Source organism: Monopterus albus, unplaced genomic scaffold (assembly GCF_001952655.1).
Source record: "Monopterus albus unplaced genomic scaffold, M_albus_1.0 scaffold67.1, whole genome shotgun sequence".
Lineage (NCBI taxonomy): Eukaryota > Metazoa > Chordata > Actinopteri > Synbranchiformes > Synbranchidae > Monopterus > Monopterus albus.
The window spans coordinates 642,791-665,595 of record NW_018127947.1 but is presented as its reverse complement, the minus strand read 5'-3'; the positions used below and the strand labels follow the sequence as shown (position 1 = coordinate 665,595).

The 22,805-nt window shown below is 42.2% G+C and overlaps 2 protein-coding genes across 5 annotated transcripts in view; both read right to left on the bottom strand.

Moving 5' to 3' along the window:
• Positions 1 to 15,196, bottom strand: part of srcap (Snf2-related CREBBP activator protein) — a 31,073-nt gene extending 15,877 nt beyond the window's left edge. The window contains 17 exon segments of the mRNA XM_020604643.1: positions 2 to 156; positions 310 to 446; positions 1,523 to 1,665; positions 1,667 to 1,689; positions 2,230 to 2,447; positions 2,575 to 2,748; positions 3,295 to 3,384; positions 3,538 to 3,631; positions 4,795 to 4,964; positions 5,817 to 6,009; positions 6,214 to 6,354; positions 6,555 to 6,740; positions 8,014 to 8,280; positions 8,612 to 8,653; positions 9,456 to 12,484; positions 12,814 to 12,890; positions 14,908 to 15,196. Coding sequence (XP_020460299.1) covers positions 2 to 156; positions 310 to 446; positions 1,523 to 1,665; positions 1,667 to 1,689; positions 2,230 to 2,447; positions 2,575 to 2,748; positions 3,295 to 3,384; positions 3,538 to 3,631; positions 4,795 to 4,964; positions 5,817 to 6,009; positions 6,214 to 6,354; positions 6,555 to 6,740; positions 8,014 to 8,280; positions 8,612 to 8,653; positions 9,456 to 12,254 — 4,832 coding nt within the window. The 5' untranslated portion in view covers positions 12,255 to 12,484; positions 12,814 to 12,890; positions 14,908 to 15,196.
• Positions 15,197 to 17,178: 1,982 nt separating this feature from the next.
• The window catches only part of fbrs (fibrosin), a 20,052-nt gene continuing 14,425 nt past the window's right edge, over positions 17,179 to 22,805 (bottom strand). For all 4 annotated transcript variants that reach the window (XM_020604638.1, XM_020604637.1, XM_020604639.1 and 1 more), the window contains one exon: positions 17,179 to 20,024. In XM_020604638.1, coding sequence (XP_020460294.1) covers positions 18,422 to 20,024 — 1,603 coding nt within the window. In that variant the 3' untranslated portion in view covers positions 17,179 to 18,421. The remainder of the gene's footprint in view (positions 20,025 to 22,805) is intronic.

Below are 22,805 nucleotides of genomic sequence, written 5' to 3'. Positions count from 1 at the left end.
CAGGCTTTGCCAGCGCTGGGACTTGAAGGTCTTGATGTTTTGTGCCTCGTCTAGGATCAGATACCGCCAAGACTTGCGTCGGAAAGCTTGGTGATCCTGCAGCACCAGCTTGTAAGAAGTGATGCACACGTGGAAAGCATTAGGCTTTGTCCACCCCTGAGAAAAGATGAGGAAAAAAAAACGGTATGGTTTAATCTATATTTTTCAATACAGACCTTTTCATATAATTGGCCATTTTAGAAAATCACTATATGTCAGATCAGCTACTACTCACTGGAGAAAACACTCCAGAACCAGTGAACTCATTACCTGTCTCTTTAGCTTCCTCTCCTTTTGGCTGCCAAAGTAGGTGAGGATTTTAAACCCAGGACACCAGCGCTTCAGCTCCATCTCCCAGTTCAACATCACACTGGTGGGAACAATGATGAGGTGAGGGCCCCAGTTACCTGAAAAAAAAAGGAAAAATGACAAAATATCAGCAGTAGAAAAGAAGCCGAGTTCAGTAACCGAATAAAACTATGAGAAGCAAAGGACATTCACTAGGAACTGAAGTGAAATATACCAGTGAAGTTCATTTAAACAGCACCTTTTAAGAACAGCTATCATAAAATGCTTCCCTGTTAGGACAAGAATCATATAAAACAAAGTTTTTACGCTGCTTTTTAAAGATGCCCACAGTTTCCACAGATCTTAATTCGTAAGATTAACACCTGCAACCGCCTTTGCCTCCTTTTGTCTTGAGCCTGGGTAGTTTCACTGAGAGGCCACTTCTCTTTTGTGGGAACACCCTGATCACATTCACACCTGGCGGGAACAACCTGATCACATTCACACCTGGACCTATCAGTACAACCACAGGCTGACCTGTGGGACACTGAGCAGCTACTCTAGAGCACTGGAGGTTAAGTGCCTTGCTCAAGGACACCACGGTGGTGGTAATGAGGGTGGGGTAAGCTGCTTAACCTTGTTCTCCGGGTTGTCTCCTAACCAGAAGATCAACAATTTGATTCCTGGCTTGTCCAGCCCACATGTTGAAGTGTCCTTGAGCAAGACACTGAACCCCCAGTTGCTCCCGGTGATGACACCTGTGCGTGAATGTGAGTACAAATGGATGAATGTCCAAATAGTGTGAAAGCGCTTTGAGTGTGCTGCAATGCAGAGAAAAGCGCTATACAAGAAGCCAATGTAAAGAAATCAAAATAGGTGTTAGATGAGACTTTTGGGAGGAATTTGTCACAAGCTTAGCAGCAGTATTGTGATCCACCTGTAATTGACCCAGGGATATCTTTCTAAGGCAGGTGAAAGGGGAGTTACAGTAGTCAAAATGAGATGAAATGAAAGCATGAAGAATCATCTCCATGTCAGCTAGAACACAATGGGCCTGACATTCCTCAACTGGTAGGAACTGGAACAAACTAAACAATTTACATGCTGGTCAGGACTCAAAGCCTGGTCAGCAGTCTTACCCAGCATTGTAAAAATATATAAGTGTTACTAAAAACATACTGAGTTTGTCTGTTACCTTTTTCACAGGCGAGGTGAGCTAGCAGAGCAATAGTCTGGATGGTCTTGCCCAAACCCATCTCATCAGCCAAAATGCCGTTGAGCTTTTTCTCGTACATAGTGACCAACCAGTCGAGTCCAATGTGCTGGTATTCTCGTTTGCAGGAATGGAATGGGAGTCTTGACCTTTTAGTGGAAATAAAGATGAAAAAGCAAAATTAGTGATTTGTTTCTAAACACATTATACATGTTAGAAAATAGTTTCTGAAAACATATGAAAAGACTGAAAACTATGTAGCGCTGAATTGTGGAGTTAGACCCTTTCATCACTTTTTGGTCGGGGAAGAAAGCATCGCTCGATGACACACTGAAGCCATCCTTAACACAAGGCCTCCCCCAAAAACTGAAATGCATCTTTCTTCCGTTAATACATCCGTGACGAGAACAGATGGCACATTTCTGCGATTAGTTTTCAGCATGTCTTCACCTGACACACCGCCAGCATTTCAGAGCAGAGAATACTCCTTATTTCTCCATGATTTTTAAAGCTAATTTCCTAAACTTGCCAATATGTTTAATCATTTAATTTGACTGGGTGGTTAATTACATCTTTCTGTGACGTGACAAACTCAGAACATATTTATACTTTACAATCTATTTATTATATCTTGAATTGTGGAAATTTTAGGTTACAACAAACTACTGTTCTCAATATTGAAGACTGACCTTCGTAGTAGCCAAAGTGTAGCCTTTAGGCTGCAGACTTTCTGCAGTAGCAGCAATGTGGCTGATTTCTTTTTTTGGCCTTGAACTAGACGAAGATGGGCTGTTATCTCCCTCCTTTAGCAAAACCTCCATTCCTTCATCTCCACACTCATCATCATCATCATCATCATCTTCTTCTTCCTCACTCTCATCATCCTCTGCACTGTCTCCTGGTGACTCTGAGGGAGGACATAATGTAGGCAGCATGTATTAAACCAGTCAAAGTTGCAACTTTGTTTTGTCAGTGTTTCAGCACATAAACAATTCACATGAGATTATTTTGATTCCCTGTGAGCAGGTTAATACCTGAGGAGGAAGTATTGCTTTCCACATCGCTTTCATCTTCTTCACTCTCCTCCTCCTCGTCCCCAGACACCTCCGAATCAGAGCTTGCTTTGGAGCCAGATGCAGAAGGTGCCTCAAAGTCAGAGGCATATGCTCCTTTGTACTTCTCCAGCAGCTCCTCGATACTCATATCACCTACAAGAGACACAGAGACATGTCAGCACAGAGGTTTACTGCTCCTGTGACATGCAGCGTTCTGACACATCTACATTAAAACAGAAATTCAGTATAAGTGCACAAAGAACATCTGTACTGGGGAACTTTCAAATCTGTCTACTTTGCACAATTGTTTGTGAGGCGGTACTTTTAACTATAAATGTCTTGAATAAACCTTGAAATATCATTTAGATCATGAAAAACTGGAATGGCTGTTTAATTTCTCATCTCAAAGTTTCTCCAGTACTATGGAGTAAATGCTTTGTAAGACATTTATTGTATTGTTCTTAAGATTCGCCAACTTTTTTATACACTGGTTCTGGCTTATCTGAATTTAGTGTCCTTAAAGCACGATGTACATGTAGCGTTGAGACTTTTACACAGAATTTAAGATGACATTGAGCTGATTTCTCTTCAACCAAGTGAACAGCATTTTAAATCCCTACACAAATTAACAACTAAATTCTACTCAACATAAGCAAGTGCACCTTCCATTTCATGCATCAGTGTGAAAAAAGCACCTACCTTCTCTAGCCAAGTCGCCCAGTTCCTGTGCGTGATCTACATTCCCTTCTACCTTCTCCTGGGCTGCTATGGTCTCCTCCTCATCCTCAGCTGAAGAGCAGAAAAACAGGCTGTAAATCACTAATAGACCAAAAATATGTAATTTCAAGGAATTCAAAATAAATACTGATGCAATATTTTATCTCAGTTTCCAAGATGTGTATACCTGAAGTGTGTACCAGAACATTTTCCCCCACATCTTACCATCCTCTTCATTAGCAGTGAATTCCCCATCTTCCTCTTCCTCCTCCACTGATGAAGATGTTTCTTCAGAGCTTTCTTCCTCGAAGCCCGTGTCCTATATAATTCAGGGTTTCAATGATTAAATGACCATATTAATTCAGCCATAACAATTTATTTGTATTTTCAAATGTAACAGTACTTCATAGAATGTTCATGGCCTCTTAGAAAACACATATGCCACAAACCAGTCATAAGCGTATCCTGCCAGAAATACAATTTGCTTTTTTAAATTAATAACAACATCTAAAGTCTTAGTTCTGTCATTTATTGAAAAAATTATTAATATTTTTCTGGCAAGACTCTCAGTAAGTTTCTTTTTGTTTTGTCTATGATTAGAGTATCTGAAGTTGCTAAAGTAAAATCATCCTCTGTTTTGAGTTACAACCAGTCTTAAAAATAATAGCATTAACACCAGTTTAATAACATTAGGTGAATAATAATTTGAAGGTGAAAAAAGAAAGAGAAGACAAGCCATCATCTACATGTTCATGTTAACACATGTACAGTAGGTACAGTAATGGACGTTAGAGACGTGCCAGTGTATCTGTAGTCAGAAACTCCTGACTGAAAACATTATGTTCGCAAAATCTTGGTTCATCAGTTTTAAAGTATGAAGGTCTGAGGACTGAAACGCTGCACATAAAATGAGTGAAACTGGTTCTTTCAACTTTTAACATCAAATTTTAAAAAATGGGAATGTATGAAAACATGAACAGACACATACTGTAGAGTCTTAGAGACACAGACACGGTACTGCATTTAAAGTTATTCCCAGTCAACTATCTTAAACTTTAAAGAGCCAACCTAATGTTGTTTCTGGTGTTTTAGGGGATTTGTACGCTCTTTTGCACAGTCCAGGTCTTTGCCAAGTTTGTTAGGTGAGTCCACTGCAGTGACTGAGTGAAGTAACTTTATATTTTGGCAATAGCAGTATTTCAGGAATGTCACAATAACACAATGATCATAGCATGACAACTGGATGGCAGCACATCTCTAATGGATATTTACAGTGGACAGTTTGAGTGACTGTGTTCACCTTTGTTTTCAATTACAAATTTGTGGCCTAAAAATGGTTTGAACTGTTTAAACGCCTGTGTGATTTTTTTCATGTTAAGTCTGCAAGTTGTTTAAAAACAAAAGGCAGTTGGTAATGACGTCAAGCCTGCAGTTTACTGTAGAGGTTTAAATAAGAACTTGTGACGGCAACAGCAGAGGTACCTGTGGCAGTTTGAGGGTGCTCAGTAACTTGTCCAGGGGCAGCAGGCCCTCTTCCTTTAACAGTTCAATTTCCCTCCGATGGCTCTCTGCATCGTTGCCCTCCTGCTGCTCCTCCACCTCTATTGTCTCCTCATCATCCTCCTCCTCACATGGAGGCTCAAAGTCCCTGTCTGCATAAAGAAAAGGGAATAGTTTTGTACTGAAAAACCACTTCATTTCTGACTGCATTGATATAAATTGAGGAAATCAAAAGGTATTTCCAAATAAAAAGATCTGTGATATGTCTTGTATCCCAGATGGCTGGGTTTATAAGGTGCCACATCAACTGCAAGGTTTCAGCTGAAGGTTTTGAATTCAAGAAAGAAAGTCATTTGATTCAGTTAGAAGACATTCTCAAGCAAATCTAAGCTTGGGTTTCAGTGACAGAAGTGCTTGATGACTAATGAGACCATGTTTGCACTTTGGCACCACAAAAGCATGCCAGACAATAAAATGAAGGTCGGACCAGACTATTGACACTAACAAATGAACCCCTGCCAAGTCTATCCTCCTTCTGACTGAGCAAACTCTCAAAATGAAGTCACTGTTCACCCCCGTGCTGAAGGAAATAGCTGCCACTGGTGGCACGGACAGCAGGGTAGTCCAACAGGTTAAACAAGTCTTAAACGTGACAACTGCCAAGCTGTGCTAGATACAGTGTCCTGCAAGTGCTGTGCCAAGAAATGTTTTACTGCACTGACAAATATTAGACTTATCTTAGTCAAGCTCATATAACCAGGTGGGACTTTTACAGAAATCTGAGAACATGGCTGATTCTCTCAGTGATGCAATAACCTTGACAATGAAAAACAGCTTTGTTTCCATTTTCTCTGTGGAAGCTTAAGAAGATTCAGTTATTTGTGTGTAGCTATGACAACATCCCTGTGTGAACCAGCCAATCAGCACTGAAAGCACTTTCAGTGCTACAACATGGAGAGAATAAGCGCTATTTATTAAAAAAAAAACAAAAAACAACTTCTTACCATCCTCATCAATGGGAAGTGGGAGAGACTTCTGGGGAGTCAGAGAGATGGTTTCAGCAGGTCTGGTGGGTGCCAGTGACTTGCTGAGGAGGTCTGAGTATTTCTCCGTCTGACCAACAATGAAGTCCAGCTGAAGGTCCAAAGCCTTCTTCCTCTTCTCCTCCAGCCTGGACTGCTGCTTGTACTGCACCACCTTTATGAACAAAGCACCAGCCATAATAAAGCTACAAGAACGACACATTAGAAAACACCTGGCTCCTGGACAAAACCCATTCATGTAGAGTCAGTATTTATGGTCTGGGGGGTGTATTTAATTTCTATCAAAAAAACAAAACAATCCACGGGTGAACACTGAACCACAAAGTTTGGTTCCTCGTTTTTTCTGAATCATCTGTACCTTCTCAACGCTGCTCCAGAAAGCCCGGACTTCCTTTGCAATAGAGGAGGCAACTCTTCTGATTTTAGCATGTTCATCTCTCTTTGCTTTTTCTTCCTTCTGCCTCAGCTCCTCATGGTGTCGCATCACCATCCGTACCACCTAAGGGCATACCATCAGAAAACATCTAGAACATACAGCATACCTCAGTAACCTTTCAGACTGAGGTCTGAGTAGAAATGTGTGCTTACAACAAAAGCACATTTTTTATCTTAACTGTTTAATGTAGTATTAGTTTGTGAGCATGTGAGATGTTGACTGGAAGTGGACAGGAAACCTCTGTGATGATTAACTGTAGCTACCTTTCTGGCCACCCCTCTCTTCCAGCGTCTCTCTTGAGCAAAGTCAGCAGAGAGCCACTGCATCTCCTCACACAGGTAGTCCCAGTGAACTTTGGGTCGTGACGGCTCTGTCAGGCGGGTGAGACGCTTCATCGACCAGAAACCATCTCGCTTCAGCGCCTGGGTTCGATGCTCAATGTCTGCTTCCTATAAGGCATGATGGCCAAACCATTTATTACTGACAAGGTGTTTCTGATATTGTGAGTTTGGTTTGGGTGTGAAAGGAAAAAAATAAATAAATCAATTCACATAAGGATCACAAACTTAGCTGCAAAGGCACTGTGTGGCACCTGGACGGTATTGTGCAGTTTATCTTTATAAAAGTCACGTGTTTGGCCACATTTTGGACTGTAGAACTTAATTAGCTTGGCAGGACAAATTAGTTAACTGACATGAAAATTTGTTGTTTCAGTCATTTGTCAAGCAATAACAGTGCAAAATGCCAACTTTCTGCAGATTTCAGGCTCTCAGAAAGCAAACCCTGCCATTTCTCTGTCATATATCAACATAATCGGAATATTCAGGAATTTTGGTCAGACAAAACGAGGTACTACAAGACATTATCTTCATTTCAGTAAAATTATGACAACTTTTTTATGTTTAATGGTCAAAACAATGAAAAGAAATTGGCAGATTAAATCGATAATAAAAACAGTGGTGTCCGTCCTTGTGCTCACACTTGTCTCTGCTTTTTACTGTTTGGCAGACGTTATTCATGATCACTTAGCCAGTGATGTTTAACAGTGCATTTCAGTAAACTACAGAGACGAGTGCATGGTTTGGTACACAGTTAACTTTAACAAGAGCCTAAAAATAATGCCTCTTTATCATTTGGAACCAAATTGTGACCCTGAGAATCAGAATCAAATCCTACTGTCACTTATCACTCCACTAGACTACAGCTGGTGGAACAGAGTGGCAGTGTAAAGTCTCTTCAACGCAACAGTTTGTTGATTATGTGTTACTTCTAGCTCTCCAACTGAACAAGGACAAAAACATCAAATACAAAAGGTTAACACCATGATTTTATATGCACATAGCTTATTACCTAAAACAAATCAGAAGGTGGTTCTGTAAACCTGTCTGATCACATACTAATGAAGTCCCTGCTCAGGATGCTTCATTTCTCTGCTGGAAAGTAGGAATGTTTGACAGTTCACAGCGATTTGTCTAAGTGATTTCACTTTCTGACGCCTTCCTACTCAGGTCACCATAAATGCAGAGAATAATCTGTGAATGCACAGCTAATCCCAGTCACAGTGGCAGCAGCATTTTGTGGCACCTCCAACCACCTATGGAATATTAAAAAAGTTATTTTGATTTTCTGATTCACTAAACATTTTAAGTTCTTCTAGTGTCATGACGCTGCCTTGCTTCTCCATTATTGCCAAACAAAAAGAAGTTGTTAAGGCTCACTCACATGTTTAGCCAGCTCTGCTATGTCTGTGTGACGTTCTCCACGTAGTCGCTGAGAAGTGGCCTGGTCAGGCGAGGAAGAGGACAAACTGTAGGAACCAACAGAGGACGGAGAAACGAACTTGCCGTGAGGACCCCGGAGAGGTGAGGCCCTCTCCCGTCGTCGTATGGACCAGTCACTGGTGGGCGAGGGACCTGGGTAGGAAGAGGAGGCGGAAGGCGAGACAGGAGACGAATTTGAGGTGACCCTGTCTGCTATCCACTGGCGCACCTAAAAGCCAAAGGATCAGAAGTGGAAATTATTAAAAAACAAACAGATGTAGGTGAAAGTAGTACAGTTCACTAAGATAAAAGCCACATTCATGAATTAGGTTAGAGCAAGAGTTTAGAAGAAGCAAATGGACATGCTCCAGAACAATGCACTGGCCGTCCACTGGATTTTCTGTATGCAGAGCTGCAATCATAAAATAACTGAAGTCAAAGAAAAACCTCTTTAAGTCAGAATACTCCGGGTTATGAACAGTGACAGTGCCTAACTAGGATGTGCTCGTGAATGCCGTGTTAAAGGCAGTCTATCTGGGTGTCTGAGAACCACCACTTACCTTAAGGAACAGTGCCTTTCTGTCTGTCCTGCTCTGTCCATGCTGGAAAACACACACGGCTTAGCATGCGGCCAACTCAAAAGAAATATATCACTAAATAATAAAAACACTGTTCACAAGAGTTACATCAACATGGACCACAGTAGGATGGTAAAATGATGCCACTATTTAAAATATGCCAAAATACCTGATATGACTCATAGTAGCATAAAGAAACGGTGGTGTAATAACAAATATTGCTTTTGTGTTCAGCCAAGACACATCTTCTTAATTTCTTTTTTTCAGGATCTGGACTAAGTTAAAGTTCACAAAATTACTTCATAAAACTGTCATACACTAAAATACAAGCACAACTACAGACACATCACCTCTGCCTGAAATGTTTTGTTGACGCGATAAGTTAAAAAAAAATATACAGGGCGCAGTGTGAACCTAACAACTCTTCTTGTGGCATTGAGTATATTATAAAGATAAAAGTAAAATCAACCTTGCCTAAAATATTAAGATAAACAATAGCTAATAAACACATTTCAGCATCATCACAATCACAAAGCAGCACCTGGACTCTTATTAACATTATTTTCACTTCAGCTGTGCCCTTGTTTAACCGAGTCTGATACAACTGCCTGGGACTGGCGCTCAATCACTTTAGTATGATGATGCACACTGCTTCAGCGTGTCATGTTGTTTAGAAACTTATCTCCATATCTATACTGACTGTCTGCCTACCTCTTAGTCCATGACTCTGCCAAAACTCTCTCTTCTGTCTAACTGTCTCTGCAGTTTTCTCTGTCTTTGATAGAATGGATTTCATTACCAGATTTCCCATTTTTCGTGAAAATACCTTGAGTGGTGAGCTGGGGGTGGTCATCTCATTTTCTGTTTTGTCTGCGTCAGGTTCTTCGTCACTGCCTTCCTCTGGGCTGCTAACCTGCCCTGAGGTGACGTCCTGCACAACAGTTTCTTCCATTGGTTCGTCCTGCTCCATGTCCTCACCCTCTTCCTCCACATAGAGGGAGTCAGGGTGGATGATGGAGTCACTGACACTGGTAGATGCTGCACATTCCCTTTCTGCTGATGCTGTAAGCATATTCAGGTTGTGAGGCATAGTTGGTGGGGTGGCATCTGTAGGTGTGACAACAACTTGGGACGCAGGATCCGCTTCACTTGAACTTTCAGTAACAGTTAAGGCCTCTTTGTCAGATTTGCATGTGGAGCTGACAGATGCTCTCTGGCTGCTAAGAGCCACAGACACACATAAAGAGTCTGCCGCTGAGACAATCTGGGGAAGGCGCTCCTCAGACATTGTGCCAGACCAAGTGCTGCAGGCACTGCCCAGCTTGCCAGCCACATTCTGCTGCTTGGACACCTGTGCCATAAGGGAGGGTGGGTGTTTCAGGAGAGGAGTTTCTCCCGGTTTAAGAAGCAGCAGTTTTGGATTTATAATACCAGAGTGGTGAGTGGTGTGGAAAGACTCCGATTTGGTTTGCGTAAGCACAGCAACATTCTTGCTCTGTGTTGGAGTCTCTGTCAAAGCAGGGGTTTCTTTGGTTCCTTCATATGAAGAAACACAGGCCTCTGGCATGGTGGTACTTACAACAGCGACGGCTGGGGACTGATTTAATGTGGGTTGATTTTCCAGTTTGGAAACACACACTGAATCAGCAGTGGACGATTCCAATCCCATCTCCTCACCAGAACCAACTGGGGATACGACACATACTGAACCAGCCTTAGCTTCCTGTTTTTGGAGAACTGTTACAGGAGATTTAATCACCTCTGCTTGGCCTAAAAGTGCTGCACTGACCTGCAAACAAGATGTCACAAGTTGTGCACTGGTGTCAGTCTGTTCAACAGTGAATGAGTCAGATGTGACAGCAGCTATTTTAACTACACAAACCTCACTTGAGTTTGCTGCTTTAATATTTGGGTTAACATCTAAGACCAAATGCTGCCCGACAGCAGCCACCCCTGTGTTTTGTATGGACAAATTATGGGAATTATTGTTAGAGCAAGCCTGTGTTAGATTTGCACTGTGTGGTGAAGAGAAGGGCTGCTGGGAAATTATGACAGTGTCACTTGCATTAACGGTGTGATTAGATGGTTCAGCACGTGACTCTAGGTCCTCTTTGACAGTGTACTCATCAGGGTTTTCTAGTAACGCATTGAATAAATTCACCTCATATCCTGGAGAGTGTGGTATCTGTGTGCTACTTCCAACACACACGGTTTCCTCCGCAACCTCCTCCACCAGGCCGCAGAACTCGTACACCTCTACTGGCTGTGAGTCCAACTCAATAGCTGGTTGTCCAGCAGAGAGTCCAGAACTCAGCTCGCTGACGATGGCAGCTTCACAGACGCTGCCATCTTCTCGTTGTAGGAGGTAACTCTGATTCAGGTGCATGTTAGACCAGGCACCACTGATATGAGCCTCTTCTCTGACAACCACAATTTCTTGAGCATTAGATGAATGCACAAGCTCAGCAATCAGTGGCACCTCTGTTGTGGGGATTTGATGAGAAGAAAGAGATGTTTCTGCAAGCGACACCACTAGGTCTGTGTCAAACAGATGAGGGTCGGCAGAGGATTTTGAGGAATTCTGTGCAGAAGAGCACTCTGGCAGCATTGTGAAATCAGATGAGGAGGTGGTTGTGTCAGTTTGTTCTTCCCTCCTGCTACTTTCCATCAATTTTCCTTCAAGGGGATTGCAGCTCCTCTGGATGGTGCAATCTGCTCTGTCAGCTGTGCTGCTGGAAACTGAGCTTCCTTTTCCAGAAGACGTGAAAAATCCAGGAATGAATTCTCTTGCCTTTGGGATCTCAAGTATTTCAGAAGGAGGAGGATGTGTTTCTCTGTGACAAGTTTCAACAAGTGCTTCAACATGCTCCAGTGTCCCCAGTGATGGCAAAGAATGTCTTTTCTGTATTTCTCTGGTATCATCTGAGACCTCCTTGATGATTTTAGGTTGTGTTTTTGACAAGTCACTTTGTTTAATCTCTCTGTTGACAGATGGGGGTAAAGGGAGTGGAGACGATTTTGAGCCCTGGTGACCACCTGTTTGTTCTGCAGCACCTGGCGGAGGTATATGGCTGCCTTGACTTGCATGCACAAGTGAATCCATGTCAGACTGCTCCACAGCCCCATGTTGTGTGGCGACTTTAAAGCCAACATTTGATTGCGGGACAGAGAGAGAAGAGGCTGTGAAACAGATCTGAGACTGGGGTTGTGGGAGAATATTTCCACCTGTGTGCTCTCTTCCACCATGTTCCATGTTTGTTCCAGTAGCTGGTTTATATTCCAATGTGATGGACTGTTTCTCCTTTGTCCCTGTAATAACCACAAGTCCAGCACCCTCTCTAAGCTGCTGAATCTGGTTTGTCTGACTGTTTGAGAGACTTTTGTCTTTATCAGTTTGTGACCCGTACTGCAACTTTTGCACTGTGCTGTCAATCTGTGTATCTGAGGGAAGAGTTGGACAAAGGGAGGTTGGAAGCCTTTGCATCTCAGCAGAGGAACTACAGTCCTCAGTGACGGATGTTGCAACTCCAACAACTTCAGTAACGGTCTCCCCAGCCAGGACTTCTTCTGAGACGCTGTCCTTAAACTGGCTGCTGATTGGGAGAGTCTCAGAGGTGTTCTCCATGCCGAGGAACGCAGAATCGTTTTTCTTCGGCAATGGCACAGTGGACGAATTGGTGCATGGAGGGACTGCGCGGGGGGCAGCTGCAACCGGCTGCGGGGCATGCCGCGGCGACTCCCCAGACACATTCTGTGCAACCTGGGGGTTGCCACCCAGCACATCCACAGCCGGAGCCGGAGAGGTGTGCTGCCACACCACCTCTTCCTCTGTGCTGCCCCCGCTACACACTGCACCTGGGGGTGGACACAGATTGTTAACAAATGTCTGGAAAAGGCATGTAATTTCCTAAAGGAAAAATGAGAGGGACCATGGACAAAACTGTACAAATAAGAATAACTTCTCTAATATGGTAGGCTATGACTGTGTGTAGTACATGATATTCCCCTTCCCACTTACCAGCCATACAAATCAGTATCTTACAAAAGGCACAGCAGACATCAAGGTCAAAATATTTTTTTTTAGAAAATAGTCAACGCCTATGTCCATAAGCAAGTCATCACCAAATATTTGACAGAATGCTACATTCAGATATTTGAGCGAAGCAACCATTTCTCACTCTCACCTGCCTGTGGTGTGAGACACAGATCTTCTGTGCTTTCTACTTCCAGGATGCTGAAATTAGGGTCCCCTCCACATAGTCTAAGGAAGCAAAAAAGAGAAATGGATAACTTTATTACTAAAATCAAATAAGCCACAGCATCTGTCTTTACTTAATAATTAAAACCTAAAACATGTCAAGGTTCTAGCTTTGTGAGCATTTACTGCTTTTATGTTCAATTATTTCAACAGATCTTTTAATTATTTAAATTTATTATTACATGTGAAAAAGAAAAGCACTTAGTCCTCACATTTAAGAAGCTAGAACCAGCAGGCGTTTGTTATTTTTGCTAAAATAATAATGCAAGTGTCAGAAGGCTTGCCAGTTATTTTTCTGCAAGTGATTAATTAACCAATCTTCTTAGATACACTTTCACATAAAAATGAAGGGGTATGGCTTTAACTTGTAACAGAGTATTCTTACATTAAAAATCCCTTACTTTTACTTAAGCGATGGATTTGGATACTTCTTCCATCACTGCAACAAAGTGCAGGTGTATTTTACAATAAAAGAAATTAATTGAGAATAAATTTAATTATATATGCAAGTTAAAACAGAGATCACAATATGTGGGACGACGAGCGTCTTGTCATGTCAGGAGAGCACCAACAACACTCACGGAGCTGGCTAGCCTACTAGTTACCGAGCTGGAGCTGGTGTATTTAGATAGGTAGGTAGATCGATAAATGGATAGATATTTTATTGATCCCGGGGGGAATTCGGGTATCCACTAGCAACAGCAATGATGACAAAAATCACAGCACGTTTGAGTGGGTCATCTTGCTGCACTAATAAAAAATACTCAGTGAAGCTGCACTGGACCAGCAGCTCCGTTAGCTAGCTCTAAGTTGCTTTTGCTGCAGTCGCCCACAGGAAGGTGTTCCGCAGCATGCGCTCAAAAGCTAAAAGCCGGTGACCAAGCGCACGGCCCTCCGGTCATTCATTTTCTGCTCTTGTAAACGTAAATGTTATTCACTGTGGCTAGCTGTAGCCAGGCGATCTTGTAGCTAATTATATTGTATAGAAAATTGCATCTTTACTCAGTACACTGGCTGAGTTTATAAGAAATACGAATAGACTTTCATTTCTATCAGAGTGGCTGTGGTACCACAAGCTCAGAATTCGGCTCTCCATAATAGCCAAACAATTAAGTAGTTAACGTTAACGCCTAACGTTACCGGTGTTAAATCTAAGTCTGTTTTCCCCACTCAAAAAAACGTCAGAGGTGAATGTGGGCTCGGGTCATGCTAATGGGGAAACAGAGATCGATGTGGCGGACAGATTTCGACACAACACCGGTTTGGCTAGTGTGGCTGCTAGCTAACGTTAGCGTCCACAATAACACTGCTTGGGTGGCACTAAAGGGAGAGCCTACTTCTAACTAGCAAGGTAGAAGAGTTAGTAGTAGGGTGCGTTCATTTGATGCGCAGGCGCCTCGTCCCGCAGTTATGTAATGCTCCAGGTTCACAAAACCCGTTTATTCATACCGACATATCTGGTAAGTTAATACACGGTGAGACAAAACACACGAAAAGTTGCATTAAAACCCACTTCTGCATGCACTACACGGGGTGGGGGGGGGTGAACAATCACTTGTGACGTCACTACGTGGGGTCACATCTCTTCTTACGAAAATAAATTTGTAAAACTTATTCCATTTTAGTCATTAGTAACAATTTATTTCTAAGTGACTATACAAAAAGCAAGTAACATTGTTACAAAGTTCCATATAAATTTTTCAATGATTACACGGGGGATTTAGGGGGACCTACACTGTCCCACGGCTGGCTTTTTATAAGCGACGGTAAGGAAATGATGGGATATTTCATTCAGCACCCTTTACATAGAAGTTTGTTCAGTGTTATTGCTTTATGTTACTACTCTCATTTGTTTCAATGTAGTGTCAATAAATTTCAACGTAACCCGGTGAAAATATATTACTGCACGAAACGCAGTCTGATTGTGTTCTTTCGTTAGTCTGAGCCCCCCCTCAAGTCCCCCATTACTTCCTCCTTGCCCCCCTCCCTACCAAAGCCGCCATCTTAAGTTCCCACCTACCTGAAATTTCCGACCAATTTTCTTTTACTAAATTCTCGTTGAAGGAGCCGTCATCCGCGTAAAATCACACACAATCCGTAATGCCGGTAATCCAAACTGTCTCCCGGTACCCAATGAGGTACCACTAGGTCTGTGGGAAGAAGTTAAAATACGGACCGGGAGAGACTGGGTTTCGGCGCAGAATGTAGCGGTCGCGGGGAGGAGACTTTACGCAGCGAAATGGTGGAGGACCACTGCTGCTGACAAAGTAAGGAACACAATGAAATCTCGCGAGATATCGACAAGCGCGCCACTTGAAATGTTGATTTTTCTCGTAGTTGTTACGTTATTTACCTGTGTTATTTAATGTAGAATTATGGATCGGTATTTCGCTTTGTTGCTAGAAGATCTCTTAATTGAATGTTGCAACTGAAACGTTTATTTCACCTTAACCATAGAGTTTTACAAATCGCTTGTATAATTAGATTAACATGACGATCATTCACAGTAACACCATTGCATAAGACATATTTTACCTGTCAGCCTATATTCAGATATTCCAGTCGGCTTAGTTTTTGTAATAATTTAATGTAATTCTCGAGTGACAAATATCAATATTCAATATGGATGATTCTACAAGTTTATTTTTCTTTTTGTGGTAAAAAGGACCTGGACAGGAGTCATTATATGCAAGACCATTTAATGGTAGATAAAATTCAGAGAAAAAAAGTGGTTTTCATCCCCCTTATATTCCATCCCTTCCTGGAATAATTGGTCGGCTAGTTAACTATTTTGATTATCAAACAATTATTTTATTCATTTTTAAGCAAAAACTAAAAAGTATCAACATGGCTCCATGGTTCTCAAATGTGAAGATTTAATGCATGATGTGGGAAACCTTTAAAAGGTAGGCTCTTTCAGTTAATAATTTTAATTATTAGTTACAGCTCTCCACCCACACACACACACACGCACACATATATGCATTTACATTCACAACCACACGCACACACCGAGCACATGTGTGGCCAACAGGGAGCATTCCTGTTTAGGATTTAGAGCAGAAACAAAATGAATCAATTAGTTGATCAAAAACAACTATTTTAATTTATTTATAAGTTCCATCCTCAAGTCCCATCTTCTCAAATGAGAGATTTTGAAGTTTTTCTTTATGTTGCATGATAGTCCATTCATCATCTATACCGTTTACTCCTGAATAGGGTTATGGTGGGGGGAGCTGGAGCCAATCCCATCTGACACTGGATGACAGGTGAGGACCACCTTGGACAGGTCACCAGTGTATCACAGGGCTAGCATGTAGATAAACAAAGACACACACCCACACAATTTAGAGTCATCCTAAGCTGCATGTCTTTGGACTGTGGGAGGAAGTCAGAGTACCTGGACAGAAGCCACGCAGCCACAGGGAGAACATGCAGACTCTACACTGAGAGGCCGGGTTGGCCAGGGCTCAAACCTGGAACCTTCTTGCTGTAAGGTGACAGCGCTAACCACTACACCACTCCTGCTACATGGACATGTTCTTGGACATTTGGTCAGATAAAAAAAATTGTACCATTATTTTCACAATTTTCAAAAATGATTAATTGGGAAAATTTAATCCAATTAAAATAACCAATGATTAAAATAGTTGTTAGATGCAGCCCTTATAGGAATATTAATACTATGGAAAGTTCAGATTTTCCTTTCAACCTACAGTATGTGAACGATAGTTTATTAATCCTAAGAGAAACTGAAGGGTAACAACTTAAGTTGTTGGTGAACTGTCTCAACTATATAAAATGTCATGGGGCAGCTGTGGTTTGGAAGTTAGAGCAGGTTATTCCCTAACCAGCAGGTCAATCCCTGGCTTTTCAGTCCATGTCTCAAAGTGTCCTTTAGCAAGACACTGAACTAGTTGATCTGGGTCATGACACCAGTATGTGAATGGGAAATAGTATAGTGTGCATCAATGCACAGAAAAAGCACTATACTGTATGACCATTTACCATATTTAACAAAGCTGAAACAATTAGCAGATTGACAGCAAACTATTTTTAGGCAAAAATGCCAAAAAGCTTAAAAAAATGTAAATATGTGCTTGTTTTTATAATGTCCTCAGAGTAAACTAAAGATAATTTTGACTTTGGACTGTAAATATATAGCTTAAACTCTTGACATTTTTCACAATGTTCAGACTAGACGTTTTGCAAGCTCACCCGTGCTAAAAATATTTGTTAGCTGAATTCTAAATATTTAAAGATTCAGAACAAAAAGACCCACACAACAGAGTAAACAACAATTCATTTAATAATTAATCTTTGTGGTCTCCAGGGGAGGGGTTTGAAAGGTATAAAATGGTCATATTAAAATAATTGACCCAGTCTTTTCCCTCTCAGGATACCCTCTGTCTAGTTGTCCTTATATTTTTTTTCAGTTCTTCAGCAATGTCCCACATATCCATGTATATAACTTATTTTTTGTTGATGGAACAACTCTACAGTTCAATACAAGGCTACCACAGTCCCAAATGGATATAACACACAACCAGTGACACATAGGCAAACCTCCCTCTCAGCAGAATAAAGTCATAAATGAGATCCTTGAAAAGGCCAGGGGCGGCAATGGATACGGCTTCATGTTCACAAGCAAGTTTTCTGTGACGCAAGCCTTTTACTTTGTCTTTTGCAGGATTTGAAATTGGGGAGAGAGTACTGGTTGATACCCGAAACAATGACAAATAACATAACAGTGAATATATTTATTATTATAGAAGATAATTAATGTTAAGAATAATAATTACAAAGGCAATTTCTCTAGACTACTATAATCTGGTCCTTCTCATAGAATCAAGAGGAGACTGGGAAACTGTTACAGGAAGCTCTAAAACACTGTGTACATACACAGTGTAGCACAGTTCATCTTACCATTCATCCTTTGAAAACAAACCAAGCACAAAAAAAAGGTTAAATCTCTGCATCAGTGAAGCTGAGGGTTTGATTTTTGGGTATAGCAGGGAACTGAGGTACGATGCTTACTGATCATTAAACAGGCTCATCAGCAATCTGCCTTAACAATGACAAAAAGACAAAGACAGAACAGAAAAAAAAACACTTTACCATTGTATTTCTAAAAACCCTCATTCACATAACCTAATCAGGGTTGATTTAAGAAGTGGAGGGTGTTATAATATCCCATGAGTTAAACCAAGCCAAGGATGACGTGCACATCCCACTGGAAGTCATTTCCAATCCACCCAGACAAGGCTTGCTTAAGAGTATCGATTATGATTCACCTGACAAATGAAAAAGCTGTCCTCTGCCTCTTCTTACAGCTTTTGAGAGTGAGTGCTGTAATAACCAACAGTTAGTATAAAATAAAAATACACCAAGGATGCACAGGGAGAGCTGGAGCTGGTTTGATTGTGTAACTGGAAGGGCAGGGTTTAGTAGTCTTCAAGAGGAAAACAGGGCAGGTTGAGAGCAGCACAGTGATCCTGACATTTCCCTTCATCTCCTCCAGTGTAGTCCCTGTACTATCTGGACTCTCCATCTTTGTGGGCGCTGTACAGTGCCAGCTCACCTGGCCCTGCAAGTCGGCGGGGAGGTGTGGATGACCGGCTGGTGACAGATGGAATGAGTGGAGGTGGTGCCCCCACTGACAGAGCTCCCACCAAGCCTGCAGGGGTCTTTGCCAGGATGCCATTGGGCACATGGTGTGGGTTCAGTGGACCTAGACGGGAGTAGAGGCCCGCATGGTGCTGAGAAGCAGCAGAGGCTCCTGGGGGCAGCGGATGGGACAGAAGGCCAGGATGGAGCTGCTCTAGGTGAGCGGCGGTAGCAGCATGAGAGGGGCTTGAGAGGTGATAGCCATGGGGGAGGTGCGGGTGCATCCCAAAGTTGCGAGCCCGCTCAAAGTCTTCCCTCAGGATCTGGGCACGCTGCTCCTCATCGATCAGTCCTCCTCCTGGGGGGCCAAGCTGAGGTGGGCGCTCGAAATGATGGGCCATTAGGCCAAACTCCTGGCGCACAGCAGAGGTGGAGGCAGTAGAGGTAGAAGTAGAAGGGTGGTGAGGGGAGGCTGCTGCTGCGACAGCTGCTACAGCCGCAGCCCTCTCTGCCTCCAGAAGGCGCTGCTGATACTGGAGCAGCCGGGCGAGATGTGGATCTGACTGCAGGGCTAGGTGAGGGTCTGACCGAAGTGCCAAAGCATCCCTACGATGCTGATGCTGCTGCTGCTGCTGAGCTGCCAGTTCCCTCCAGGGGTCCCAAGTGAAGCTATGTGGACCCTGTGACGGGACCTGGGCTGGACCATGGGGGAGACGTTCTCCTGGACCCATGACCAACCCTGCAGGGCCTGCTGTGCTCCCCAGGTATGCTTCAATAGCTCTTGAGCGCTCCAGCAGGGAAAGATGTTGGTGGGTAGGGGGGTTTGGAGTGGGTGGTGGGAGTGGAACACCAGGAGTGGGAGTCAGAGATAAAGAGGAGGAAGGGGTACCAGAACTGGGGTGGTGTGGATGGCTGCCAGGGCGGTCAAAGCTGTGGTTGGGTGCGGGAGGAGGCAGGGTGATGGGGATATGCTCTGGCTCCTCTTTTCGCTCCTCTTTAACTTTAACTGGTGCGAGAATCAGGGGAGGTTTGGAGACTGGTGTTGTGGTCCGATCAGACTTTTTTGTCTGAGACAAAGAAGTAACAGAGACAGAAGCTGCAGAGGAAGCAGGGAGGCTGCCATCTTTTTGGGAGTGTGAGGGTTCGCTGTGGAGACTATGTGCTGTTGGGGCCAGTGGACGGGAGTAAATGTCCAAAGGAGATGGGGCTGAGCGACTGGAGGGTGGAGGAGTAGTGAGCACAGAAGATGAGGAAGACCGTGGTCTATCCCTGTCTGCTACTAAAGATGAAGATCCAAGAGGAAGTACCCGTGAGGACACTGTTGGCAGCGGCCTCTTGTCCCCATCTCGGTCTCGTTCCCGGTCTCTGTCTCTGTTTAAGCTGCGTGTCAGGTCCTCAGTAGGCCCACTGCTCCCTCCTAGGGCACTGCTGTGGCCATTAATGTGGGAGACCAGGGTGCTACTGCGGGGCTTGAAGGACGGAGCAACTGGAGACATTCGTACAGGTTGCTGGCCATATAGCATGTTGTCTCTGCAAAATAACATCAGAGAAATCAGGTTTTATAAAAGATTTCTTGTCCAAAATTCAAGGCATTTAAAACAGCTGTAGAAGTTGAGCCATACATCTTAGGCAATAAGTCCCCTCTTATTTCATGCAAATTTATAAATGCAGTAGAACTAAATGCATTATATCTGTTATTCAACTGACAGAAAACTTATTTGATAATCATTTATATTAGTTTTTTGTGGCCCAGAGCTTGATGGCAAGTTGAGGATTTGTGCATTTCTGTCTTGTGCAATAATAAACTGAAGGTCTTTCGGTTCTGGACTGTTGTTACTTTACTTTACTTTACTTCTCTTTATTTAACCAGGTAAAAAAAACCCATTGAGATCACGATCTCTTTTACAAGGGTGACCTGGCCAAGAGGTCAACAACACGTCGTCAATACATAAATTTCAATACAAATCAAAACCATTAAACATTTAAACAATCAAAACCATAAATACAATAATCAACAATACAACCAATTTAAAAAAAAACCTACACTGACCAATAGAGTCCTGTTGCCTAAGAGCCATAAGGGAATAAAAAGCTTTAACTGAGCATAATTCAGTAAGTTTAAAATCTGCTTGGAAACTATTCCACGAAGAGGGAGCGGCAAATCCAAAAGCCCGTTAACCTTTTTCGGTCCAAACTCTCGGCACCATGAGCTGATACTTATCACAAGACCGTAAGGCATATTTGGTATCCGATCTACGTAAAAGAGAGCATAAGTATGCCGGAGCTAGGCCTACCAAAGCCTTGAACACTAGCACCATCCAATGAACATGTCTTCGCATGATCAGAGACGACCACCGTGCTTTAACATACAGGTTGCAATGGTGCGTTAGTCGACTACAACCCGTCACAAACCTCAAGGCACTGTGGTAAACTACATTTAAAGAATGGAGACATCTAGCTGAGGCATTCATATACAGTACATCACCATAATCCAACAGGGGAAGAAAGGTCGCTGATATTAAATATTTGCGTGCTTGCAAGGAAAAGCAGGATTTATTACGATAAAAGAATCCAATCTTCACTTGTAATTTTCGAACCACATTAGCAATGTGGGTTTTAAAAGACAACTCAGAATCAAGTAAAAAACCTAAGTACTTATAGCTGGAAACCAGCTCAATCAACACTCCCAGATCTGTTGTTATTGACAGAGTATCTGTTGATTCATCCGCATAAAAGTGATACATAGCATTTGTAAGATTGTCGCACACATTGTTAATATAAATAGAAAATAAAATTGGTCCAAGGACCGAGCCTTGCGGCACCCCTTTTAATATTTCTAAAAAAGACGAGGAAGAGCCTCCCATCCCAATTGGACAGGTTGCCTCCTATTTGAAAGATAATTCCTAAACCAAGGGATCGCTCCCTCTGACAAGCCAATCCTTAACAACAAGTTAATCAGTAATACATGATCAACAGTATCAAAAGCCTTAGAGAGGTTAATAAATAAAGCTACACAATGTTTTTTGCAATCCAATGCCTGTAACACATCATTTAAAAATTTTAATGTGGCAGTAACAGTACTGTGCTGTTTTCTAAAACCAGATTGAAATGGGGACAATATGTGATTTGATTCTAAAAACCCCTTAAGTTGGTCACTCACTATTTTTTCTAGGATTTTTGCTAAAACACACAGTTTAGAAATTGGCCTATAATTATTAACTTCCGACGGATCTCCTTCCTTTAAACAGGGAAGAACAAAAGCTGATTTCCAAATCAATGGAATTTCGTTACTACTAAGACTTTAGTTAAAAACATAAGACAGTGATTCAGCTATACAGTCTGCAGCCAATTTTAAGAAAAAAGGATCCAGTCCATCAGGCCCAGCTGCTTTTCTAGTATCCAAATTACTTAATGCACTATGAACCTCAGAAATAGACACAGAAGTAAAAGAAAAAGTATTAAGAGTAGAATGACTACTCATTTCAGAAGCTTCTGTTTTTAAAAGTAAACCAGATACTTCAGGGTCCAAAGAGTCAGATAAACATCCAGCTGAAATGAAATGTTCATTGAAATGGTCCAACATGACTAATTTATCAGTCAAATGTACACCCGCTTTAACCAAAAAACATGGCAACTCATTTGTTGGTATCAAGTTCATAGTAGATTTTACAGTCCTCCAAAACATCTTAGGATCATTTATACTCTTTGATATTTCAGCAAGATAAAACTCAGACTTTGACCTCCTTACCAAAAGTGTACATTTATTTCGTAGCTGTCTAAAACGAAGCCAATCTCCTTCAGTTCCACTCTTTCTGGCCTGAGCCCAGGCAATATCTCTTTCCTTAAGGAGGTTACCAATTTCCAACGAAAACCAAGGGTTATCACACCCCTTCACTCTAAAAGAGCGGAACGGTGCATGCTTATCTATCAGTCTTAAAAACTCTTCATAAAAATACTGCCACGCTAATGGCTGTTGCTCAGACTCTTGGCTCTGAGATATTCTGATGGACATTTTTTACAAATTAATACAATTTCATACAATAAACCATTAATCAAGAAGCTAATCAACAGTTTCAGCCCTCAAATACAAGCTTAACTGGTGACAGTGATATAGAGTGTGGACCCCTACAGGACCTGTCAGTTTGGGCTGGGATCAGACAGAAATTTAGAAAAATTATGTTTGGGTCAAGTTCAGACACATAGGTCAAACTTTAGACTGCTGGATCACTCAAAAGCTCTGCTCTGTTTAAAAAAAAAAGAAAGGGGAAAAAAAAAAAAAAAAAAAAAAAAAAGCACAACCCCCATGGGGTG